Raw genomic sequence first — 10,393 nt, 5'->3', positions numbered from 1 at the left:
ATGGGAGCTATAATCCCTCCAGCCAGATCTGGGTCTGCCCTGAAGTCTCCTCCCAGCGGGGAGTGACCCGAAAACCCCCCAAAGGGAGGCGACCAGGAGGCATCTTAATCTGCCTGGAGCACCTCACCCGGCTCCTCCTGACTCCACCTGTCAGCTCGGCGAACTTTTTAACCTTTTGTTTTTTTAATAAGACGGATAAAGAGGGAGTGAATGAAGACATGCAGAGAAGGGCCGAGGCCACTGTGACGAGGTTAATGACCTCTGCTCATGTGGGGGGGGGGGGGGGGGGGGGTAATAAATATCTACCCTAATGTTCATTTTAGCAGGAGAAAATTGATGTGTGACCCGTTTCTGGGTCCTGAAGCTTGAAACACTGTTTTCTGTGTTAAAGTCACAGGACGTTCTCATGAAGCATGTCAGTGATGGATGTACTTTCTATTCATGCTGATTATTAAAAACCTTTAACCTGAGGTCTGATGTCTGATCAGGACCAGGACCGAGCGGCTCAGAACCAGCAGGTACAGATCTGGACTCGTGAACACTTCCCTCTTTGATTGTTGGTGTTCAGACTCAGTGTAACTTACTCAAACCTTCACCTGAGGAACATTTCTGACGCTACAGTTCAATGAGCTGCAGAGCGCTTTAAGTTTCACTGAACAGAAACTCAGAGCAGCACAGAGCTCGTTCGCCCTCTCTCTCTCTCTCTCTCTCTCTCTGGAGCCACTACAGGTTTGAAAAACGTCTTCATGCAAACCTTCACCTGAGGCAGGTGTGGGATTCAAGCTGCAGGACTAGCAGGACCTCTCAGGGTCCTGAACCTCTCAGGGTCCCGAACCTCTCAGGGTCCTGAACCTCTCAGGGTCCCGAACCTCTCAGAGTCCTGAACCTCTCAGGGTCCTGAACCTCTCAGAGTCCTGAACCTCTCAGAGTCCTGAACCTCTCAGAGTCCTGAACCTCTCAGGGTCCTGAACCTTTCAGAGTCCTGAACCTCTCAGGGTCCTGAACCTCTCAGAGTCCTGAACCTCTCAGAGTCCTGAACACTCCTCACCTGCAGCTCCTGGGAGGGAAGAAAAAGAAACGAGCAGAGATCGGAGGTACAACTCACAAAATAAAGTCCGGTTTATTGTCAAACAACAAACTTCGCACATACATCAAAACAGGCCGTCATAAAACAAAAAGTCGCTGACAAAAAAACAAAGAAAAAAAAGAAACCAGGAAAAAGAAAAGAGGCTCTTTTCTTTGGCCTTCCCCTCCCATACAAACAAACGAGTTATGGTACAGCTAAAGTACATACATTAAATTTACTGGAATGCTCTGAGTTCAACGGCTTAACAGGTTTTTGTCTTTCATGTTTGATTCTTTTTGAGCTGTTTTTACACGTCGGTTTTCGTAACATGGTCAACCAAGTAAAATCTTTCGTTAAAGAAGCACCGATTTGGTCTGACAAGATCGCTGCAGAGAGAGAGAGAGAGAGAGAGAGACTGACCCCCCCCCCCCCTCCTCCTCCTCCTCTCTCTCTCGTCCTCGTCCTCTTAACAATATGTACAAAAATATAAAATGTAAATAAAAATACAAACAAATTCTCCTTTCGTGTTGTTGAAGAGAAGCCGGATTTCTGCGTCGTGTGTTGGCGTCGTTTCCTCTAGAAAATTGGGTTTTGAGGGGAGATCTGGTGTGTGTGTGTGTGTGTGTGTGTGTGTGTGTGGTAGATGTTTTGTTGAACTCTACTTGCTAATGACCATGTTGGATTTTTTTTTTTTATTCATTATTTTTTTTCCTTTTTTTAAATCAGTCCTCCAGCCCCCCCACCTGTGACGTGAAAACAGTCAGAGGTGAAGAATCAGGAAGTTGTTCAGCAGGATGGCGCGGGGGGAGAAACGCATCAATCGTCTTCGTCGGTTTTCTGCTTCTTGGTTTCGACGTCGTCCTGAAGAAAGACGAGAAGAAGAAGAAGAAGGAGGTGAGTTAGTGAGGAAGCGGGCGATCGAGCTCCCTCTAAACCTCGGGTTGATCTCGGCGCCTCACCTCGTCGTCGTCGTCGTCATCGTCAGCTGCCCGTTTTGTGCCGCCCTCGATCTCGTCGTCGTCGTCCTCCTCGTCTTCCTCGTCGCCTGCAGAGCGAAGGAGGGAGAGATCGTGAGACGTTTGAACGTCATCGGAAAAAAAAAACGATTAAAGACAAAATCAAACTGAGAACATGGACGCTCACCTTCTCCCTCGTCTTCCTCGTCCTCCTCGTCCACCTCATCGTCGTCTTCATCGTCTACCTCGGGCTCACCGTTCTCCTCGTTCTCCTGGAAAAGAAAGTTTAGAAAGTTAATAAAAGAAAAGTTTAGAAAGTTAAAAGAGAAGTGTGTAAAGAGCAGGAGTGGCGTGCGGCGGCGGCGTGCGGCGGAGGCGTTTACCTTTCCGTTGGTGGCAGCATCTTTGCCGTTCTCCTTCTCCTCCTGGAGCTTCTTCTCTTTCAGTTCCTGGAACACAAACACATTTAAAAGCCAATTAAAAAAACATGCAGCTGATTTATTACAGCGTGCTGCTGCTAACTGATGGCCTGTTTATTGAGCCCCAGTGCATGCTGGGAGCTCAGTCAGATTGAAGCCTTCCTATTTAAACTTCATGCTGCTCTCTGCAGATCCTCCCCCTCCATCCCCTCTAATGTGTTGTAATCTGATACTTTGATGTGCTCCCAGGAGCACTCTGGGTATTGTAGTCTTCTGCTGGCTGCCGTCACCGCCATATGTCACGAGACACGCCCGGGAGAGGCACTGCAATACCCAGGATGCACCGCGCCATTTAAAATAACACAGGACGGCGCAGAAGCAGGGGAGGGCGGGAGGAGGAGGAGAAGGAGGGGGGCGATGGAGGGGGAGGAGGAGGAGGAGGGAGGGGAAGGGGGAGGCGGCGGTGAGCGCGATGCACGCTGCTGGCCGCTCGTTGTAACGGAGGACAATAGAAGGCGACACATGGCAGGCGAGAAAAGCGGCCAGAAAAAGCGACAAGAAGCCGCGTGACGCACCGGAGCACGCGCGCACACACCGTAACACACACCTTCGGGGGGTTTCTGCGCCCCGCTCACACCGGAAAAGCGTCCGCCGAGGAGCCTATTAATAGCGCCCGGTTTCCTCGTTGAGTCGACATCGTCCGTCCGCGCGCGCGCAGCCGACACATCGATTCATTGCTTTACATAATCTTATTGGTTAAAAGCCATTAAGCCGTTTAGGAGCATCGCAGGCTCCTTGGCAGGAGACAAATGAGGTTGAGTTGAGCTCGAGGCTGCTCGCTCGCGCTCACTCTTCCACTGTGCGTAAAAATGCTCCACAAACAGTGAGTGAGCAGGATTACCAGGCCCAACTTCTCCCTCTACACACTCTCCATATGTTCAGTCCTTACACTCACTCTGAATTATTCAGCCCCGCGGTGCGATCTAAAGACTGGCTCCGTGTGCCCCCCCCCCCCGACCCGACCCCCCCGCGGGGCGTTTAAAGTTTACCCGATCACATCCAAAGTCCGAGCGGACTCAAATGAACATTTACTGAAGCACAGAGGTGCTCAGAGAGTCCGGACCCGGTGACGGACCACAAAGAGGGGAAAACCAGCCCCGTCACATCACACCTCCACAGCCCGGCCACACACACACACACACACACACACACACTCTCTCTCTCTCTCACACACACACACACACACACTCACGCGAGAGAAGTGGGCTGCTTTACTGAAAAAATAGAGAAAAGTTTTCCCCTGAGACGTAAACGCGCCCTGCAAGCGTGCTCCAAAAATACAGAAGAAGAAGAAGCGGAAGCCGCGGCTCGCTGTGACAGACTCTCCGCTAAACTGAGGCGGAATCAACAGCGCGCGTGCAGCAGCTGCTGCTGCTGCTGCCGACCTCCCCGAGTCGGTAAACAAACCGGGTCAGTCGGTGCAGCCGCTCAGGCCCGACGGTCCCACATCAGAGCCGAGAAACAAAAACACAACACGACCTGAAGCCCTGAAAGTTGACAGGAGGGAGAATTACGCACCGCCTGCCTGCCGCTCTGCGCTCCATTCAAACGGACCAACTTCAGATCCAGACCCAGCTGGAGAGCCGGAGAAAATCCCCTCCAGCCCCAGCAGCTACTTATCACTTGATCAATTAAACAGATCAGCTGCTGGCGCGTCCCTTCAGCATGAAGCCCTGCTGCCTTCCATTTTCATCCAAAGATGTATTTCACCAAAATCATAATAATAATAATAATAATGTGCGCGTCAGTTCAGCGCGGAGCGCGGCGGGTGAAGCGCCGGAGGAGCCCGGGGGGAGAGTGAGCGGGAGCGGCTGGAGGAGGTCCGCTGTTTGGGTCCGGAGCTGCTGTTCCGTGTTTGGGGGGGGAGAGGAGAACCGAGCCGCTTGGATAAACAAAGAACCCGCGCAGGCAGGCAGGCAGGCAGGCAGGCAGGCTCTCCCTCTCCGGACAATGCGCGCAGCCTGTCTCCATGATGCGGAGCTCGGAGCTTCTCTTTCTGGTTCTGACACGTTTTACATCACAGGTCACATTTAAAACACGAAATACGAGAAGAAGAAAAAAAAAAAAAAAAGAGTTGAAGACGGGCTTTTCCTCCCGCTGAGTCCGACTGAGCGCGAAGCGACGACGGAGGGTTTTAAAAAGAATGTAGGTTAGAGGCTGGAGAGTGAGGGGCTGAGTGCAGGTGTGAGGAGGCTTACCTTTGCTGAGATATCCTTTCCGGAGTCAACTTTTGTGTCTGCCATTGTTTTAGAGGAATAAAATAAAGGACGGCTGAACTGAAAGCTTGGATAAAGTAAATCCCCTTCTCTTGGTGAGTGGATCTAACAGGGTTATATTGTGCCAGTGGCCAGCGCTGCTCACGGCCGGGGCTTTAATATAGCCTAGTGGGCGGAGTCATGAGCAAGTCGGTGGCGCCTGATTGGCTGAGAGCGCCACAGAGGTGTTCTCTCCAAGCGTTGGAGTGGAACAATGGCTAGAATTTCTCAAACCACAAGCCACGCCCCCTCCCTCCTTCATCCTCCGCTGCTACAGTCTCTCCCCCCCCCCCCCACCCGCCCCTCCAGCCCCCCCCCCTCTCCTCACACCGCCACAAAAACAAGAACTTCACCGATTAAACTCGACGGTAAACGGACCGGAGAGTCACCTGGACTCCGTTAAACCGGGAGAACCCGCGTCACGTCGATGTGCGCACTTTAACGTGTGGCAGGAGCGACGCGGTGTCACTTTCTGATTGATTGATGTTCGTCTGGTCGAGTCAAGCGCGAGGATGGGGAGATTTTCCCGCCCACCTTCCCCACGCAACGAGGGAATAAGAGGCTTTCACGGAGGAGGAGGAGGAGAAGGGGGGGGGGGGGGGGTGAAGGAGGCAAAAAATGTCGACGGTGTTGAGATGAAATGTGTGAATAAAACACGGACTCTTCTCCGGTTTCAGTTTAAAGCCTGTAAAATGTGTAACACGCCGCCATGTCTCATCAGAGCGCTTCATGGATGAGAGAAGAAGCCCCGCCCCCTTCCTCCCTCGGCTCTGGATGTGCGCACTTTACGCGCTTCAGCCTTTTTTTTTTTTTTTTTTTTTTTTTATATAACGAGACATAAATTGGTGCGCCAAGGTCGACACACGAATAAACATTCATAAGACAGACAGAGTGTGGTGATCAGTGAGCTGCTGCAGTGACACGGTGCTGGCCTCATTTCCTCATCTCCATTGTTAGAAGAAGAAGAAGAGGAGGAGGGAGGAAGAAGAAGAAGAAGAGCAGTGCGACATTAACAGACATGCGATGAGACAAGTGCGAGAAGTGTCCGTGTGGATGTGCTCATGAGGTGACACGCATTCTTATGAATCACGCATTCTGGTCCTTACCGAGTTTAGCACTTTAACGAGCTGAGCATGAGGAGGACAAAGCGCCACAAAAAAGCAGCCGCCATTGCTCGCTCGGGATGGGGGGATGGGAGCGGACTGGTCCGCTGACAGGCAGCCCACATTCACATTTCACTCTGGTGACGCACTCGGCCGCCGAGCTCGCCTCTGATTGGTCGGCTAAGTGGAATAAGCGCAGCTTTTGGCGCACGGCAGATGCTGATTGGCTCGCGGGGACGTCGGTCAGTTCAAACGGTGTTTCTGCGTGCGCGCGGTAAAGTCCGGATCCGGATCGTGGATCAGGACGGCGGTGTGTCGGTGTCGTGTTACACTTCAGGCTTTCACATGTTGGCTTTCACCTTCTGTGCTGACAGGAAGGAATGACCTGTGAGAGCATCCTCCTCATCCTCTCACCTGGGTTTGAAACATATCACACATGTAGGTTTGTGTGAGAGCCGAGCACAGAGGAAGTGATCCCTCTTCTTCTCTCACCGTGTTTTCACTCACATATATTTCAATCAGCAGCGAGCACATTAAGACTGTGTGCTCACAGGAAACACATCTAAACCGCTCAAAACATCCACATGATGAGCGAGCTCCTGAAGTCCCACAAACAGAGGAACACATCAAACAATATCATAATAATAATAATAATAATAATACAATATAATAATAATAATAATACAATATAATAATAATAATACAATAGAATAATAATAATAATAATACAATATAATAATAATAATACAATATAATAATAATAATACAATATAATAATAATAATAATACAGTATAATAATAATAATACAATATAATAATAATAATAATACAGTATAATAATAATAATACAATATAATAATAATAATAATACAATATAATAATAATAATAATAATAATACAATATAATAATAATAATACAGTATAATAATAATAATACGGTATAATAATAATAATAATACGATATAATAATAATACAATATAATAATAATAATAATACAATATAATAATAACAATAATACAATATAATAATAATAATACAATATAATAATAATAATAATAATACAATATAATAAGGCTGACAGCTGAGATGGTAACTTAATAATGTTGTATTTTAGATTTTATCGGACTTCAGGGGCTCAAAGTGTAAAATATGAGAGTTCACCTGTTCACACTTTGAGGAGACTTTTTCCAGCGTCATAAAGAATATTAGAAAACCAAATGATGAATGAACTTTAACACAGAGAGAATCAGCTGCTCTTTCATGTCAGATCATACAGAGAAGAAGAAGAAGAAGATTCACTTTATTGATCCTGAAGGGAAATTAGGTTCAAATTAATAAAACTTTATTTATCAATTCAAGAAGGTTTTTACACTCTGTGGAATCATCGACTCACAGACGGTTCAGTTCTGGGACGGTTGGTGGTGGAAATGTGAACTGGATCCGGACCGTACTGATCCGGACCGGACCACTGGCTTTATGCACACATGCACAAACAGGATGTTTGGACCTGCACTAATGGAGAGACGTCAGAGTGAGGGAGCGCCCCCCTCCCCCCCAGGCGCTCCTGAGCTGGTTGGAGGGGAGGGGGGGATTTCAGTGCCCTGCTCAAGGGCACCTTGGCAGGGCGCAGGAAGTGGTCTGGCCTCTCTCCAGCTAGCAGGTCTGCACCGGGACTCGAACCGGATACTTATAATAACTTCTAATATATTTATATAATTCAACAAAAATAAACATGTAAATTAAAGATCCATTTTGACGTTACACTGATCGTTGCTTTGAGGTCGTATGGTGGCCTGTAGAGACCATAAAGCCATAAATGAGTCTGTGGACTGATTCCTGACATGTGGTCTTCCTTCTTTTTTGGGTCTTATTAAAATATATTTTAATATTTTGAGCGACGCACACACACACTCTGAAAGGTGCGTTTGTCTATTTCTATTGTCTATTAAAGGAAGTTGAGCTCCTGCAGTGGAAACAGACTCAGACCAGTTACAACCCAGTTCACGCCTGAGAGGCCGGGCCGAGCGTTCAGCTGTGGTGGGGCCCCAAACCCCCGAGGAGCCCCCTAAAGCCTCAGGTTCAATGTGTGTCAATTGGTTGTGCATAATTTGATTAACTGCAGATTTGTTTAGGAATTTGCACCATTGAAGTACAATATCAACTGAGACAGGTCCGGGATCACTCCTTAATCTTCTGGCCCCGTCCTGTAGAGGGGCCCTGTGTCAGTTCACAGCTTTCAGGCCGCACTTATTTAAGTTATAATTGGGGCCAAAAGATAACATTTTCACTGCGGGGCCCCTTTAACCCGTTAATGTGACCACACTGTGAGGGGGTTTGGATCCCCCCACCACAAGAACACACATGTCCAGAGCTTATTTATTGTGAAGTCCAGAAACAGCAAAACTGCATGAACTGATTCATCACTTTTTTCACTGTTTGTCTTATTTTGAAAGGGTGCAATTTAACTACATTTGTTCTGTATTTGTTGGCTGCGAGCGAGAAGTGCAAAATCCTGCAGTTCATCGAGTGTCCACTAGAGGCGAGACAGCATTTACAGCTTGGAGACCGCCGTCGATGGGACTCCAAAGCCTCCTTCAGGGACTGACGGGGGGGGGGGGGGGGTCTCGGAGCTGTTTTCAGACGGTCGCCTGGAAGACAAACGTTGACTAAAAGTCTTTGAAGACTTTTGTTTTACAGTCGAGGTCGTTTGTTTCTTTGTTCTGCCGTCTCTTTGTATCTGAGGTCCAAAGTTCAACATTCCCAATGAAATCAATCAGATCGACTGCAGAGCGGGAGAACTTGAGGGTTTGGGTTGGTGGAGCCTCGATAACATGAGATCCACGAGCATGGACCTGGACTGGGCTGTTGGTGCTAAACAAACCTTTAAGTCCTGAAATCACAGGCAGCTATCAAGTGATCGAGTCGAGGATCATAAGAAGATCATCGAAATGAAAATATCTTCTTAACTATTTCAACTGAGTGAAAAGTTCATCAATGGAGCGTGCGTAAAGCAGAGTTTAAATATTCGGAGCCTCAGAGGTGACACTAATCCAGGTTTAGAGTTAATCCAGGCTGCGGATCAGTCTGCGGGGGACGAACCCGAGGTACACTTAGAGCCTGTTGTTGTTCCTGCTCTCGTCCTGACCGTGGTGGACGTGAGAGAGAAGAAGAAGAAGAAGAAGTGTCTCTGGGCTGCTCTCGTGTCAGACGGCGTGTTTGAACCTGTCGCGGGGACGCGGGGAAGTGGACGCTTTCAGGAGGCAGAATCAACAAACGCAGGATCCTATCAGCGAGTCAGGGATGAAGAATGTGTTCAGATAAAAGCTGCACACAGAGCGGCTCGTTGCCTCACTCTTTACTTCACACTGTTTGACACATGTTTCTGAGCGACTTTCATTTTTATTTTTTTAAACTTCTTTTATTTCATTTTATTGAAACATGCACAAAGGTCTCCTTGTTTTATCAGTAGAGGGCGCCAAAGTCAACGCAACACTTCAGTTCCTCACAGAGGGGTTTAAAGAGGCTTCTCCACCTCTTCAAACAGCGCCCCCCTGTGGTCTCAATGAAACATCAGTGCCTCTGAGCTGTGGTCCAAATATAACATGAAGCAGCAGAGGACGTGACCCTGCAGAGACCAGCTCTCTGTGAACGCTCCGTTTTAGTGTGTGTGTCTCTTTAAATGCAATAAGCCCCGCCCCCTGAGTTTACCCAGCAGACATCAGTCCTTTGTAGAGAGAATAAAAATGGCGGACCTGTGTAAAAGTGTGCAGACAGTCTGTAGAGACGGTAGAGGTGGCGTGCAGTCTGTAGAGACGGTAGAGATGGCGTGCAGACAGTCTGTAGAGACGGTAGAGGTGGCGTGCAGACAGTCTGTAGAGACGGTAGAGGTGGCGTGCAGACAGTCAGTAGAGGTGGCATGCAGACAGTCAGTAGAGGTGGCGTGCAGACAGTCTGTAGAGACGGTAGAGGTGGCGTGCAGACAGTCTGTAGAGGTGGCATGCAGACAGTCAGTAGAGGTGGCGTGCAGACAGTCTGTAGAGACGGTAGAGGTGGCGTGCAGACAGTCAGTAGAGGTGGCGTGCAGACAGTCTGTAGAGACGGTAGAGGTGGCGTGCAGACAGTCTGTAGAGACGGTAGAGGTGGCGTGCAGACAGTCTGTAGAGACGGTAGAGATGGCGTGCAGACAGTCTGTAGAGACGGTAGAGGTGGCGTGCAGACAGTCTGTAGAGACGGTAGAGGTGGCGTGCAGACAGTCTGTAGAGACGGTAGAGGTGGCGTGCAGACAGTCTGTAGAGACGGTAGAGGTGGCGTGCAGACAGTCTGTAGAGACGGTAGAGGTGGCGTGCAGACAGTCAGTAGAGGTGGCGTGCAGACAGTCTGTAGAGACGGTAGAGGTGGCGTGCAGACAGTCTGTAGAGGTGGCGTGCAGACAGTCTGTAGAGATGGCGTGCAGACAGTCTGTAGAGGTGGCGTGCAGACAGTCTGTGGTATGATGTTATGATAGGATACATCATTAAGCTGCATCCACTGTGG

At 48.8% G+C, this 10,393-nt stretch overlaps 1 protein-coding gene across 1 annotated transcript; it reads right to left on the bottom strand.

Annotated features, from left to right (window-relative positions):
- Positions 1 to 1,095: 1,095 nt before the first annotated feature.
- ptmab (prothymosin alpha b) lies at positions 1,096 to 5,000 on the bottom strand. Its single transcript, XM_079349079.1, has 5 exons — positions 4,700 to 5,000; positions 2,406 to 2,471; positions 2,210 to 2,294; positions 2,026 to 2,111; positions 1,096 to 1,927 (listed from the first exon to the last, which is right to left on the bottom strand). The coding sequence occupies exons 1-5, from the start codon at positions 4,742 to 4,744 to the stop codon at positions 1,883 to 1,885; spliced, it is 327 nt and encodes a 108-aa protein (XP_079205205.1). The 5' UTR covers positions 4,745 to 5,000; the 3' UTR covers positions 1,096 to 1,882.
- Between the last annotated feature and the right edge of the window lie 5,393 nt (positions 5,001 to 10,393).

The sequence above is a fragment of the Symphodus melops genome (assembly GCF_947650265.1).
Source record: "Symphodus melops genome assembly, chromosome: 7".
Classification (NCBI taxonomy): Eukaryota; Metazoa; Chordata; class Actinopteri; order Labriformes; family Labridae; genus Symphodus; species Symphodus melops.
This window is presented reverse-complemented; position numbering and strand designations above follow the sequence as displayed.

Bases quoted from the DNA above. Each gene is read 5' to 3' on its own strand.
- ptmab (XM_079349079.1), bottom strand. From the start codon at position 4,744: ATGGCAGACACAAAAGTTGACTCCGGAAAGGATATCTCAGCAAAG. The intron at 2,112-2,209 runs GTGAGCGTCCAT...TTCGCTCTGCAG, and splicing joins CGAGGAAGACGAGGGAGAAG to GCGACGAGGAAGACGAGGAG. The intron at 1,928-2,025 runs GTGAGGCGCCGA...GTCTTTCTTCAG, and splicing joins ATGACGACGACGACGACGAG to GACGACGTCGAAACCAAGAA.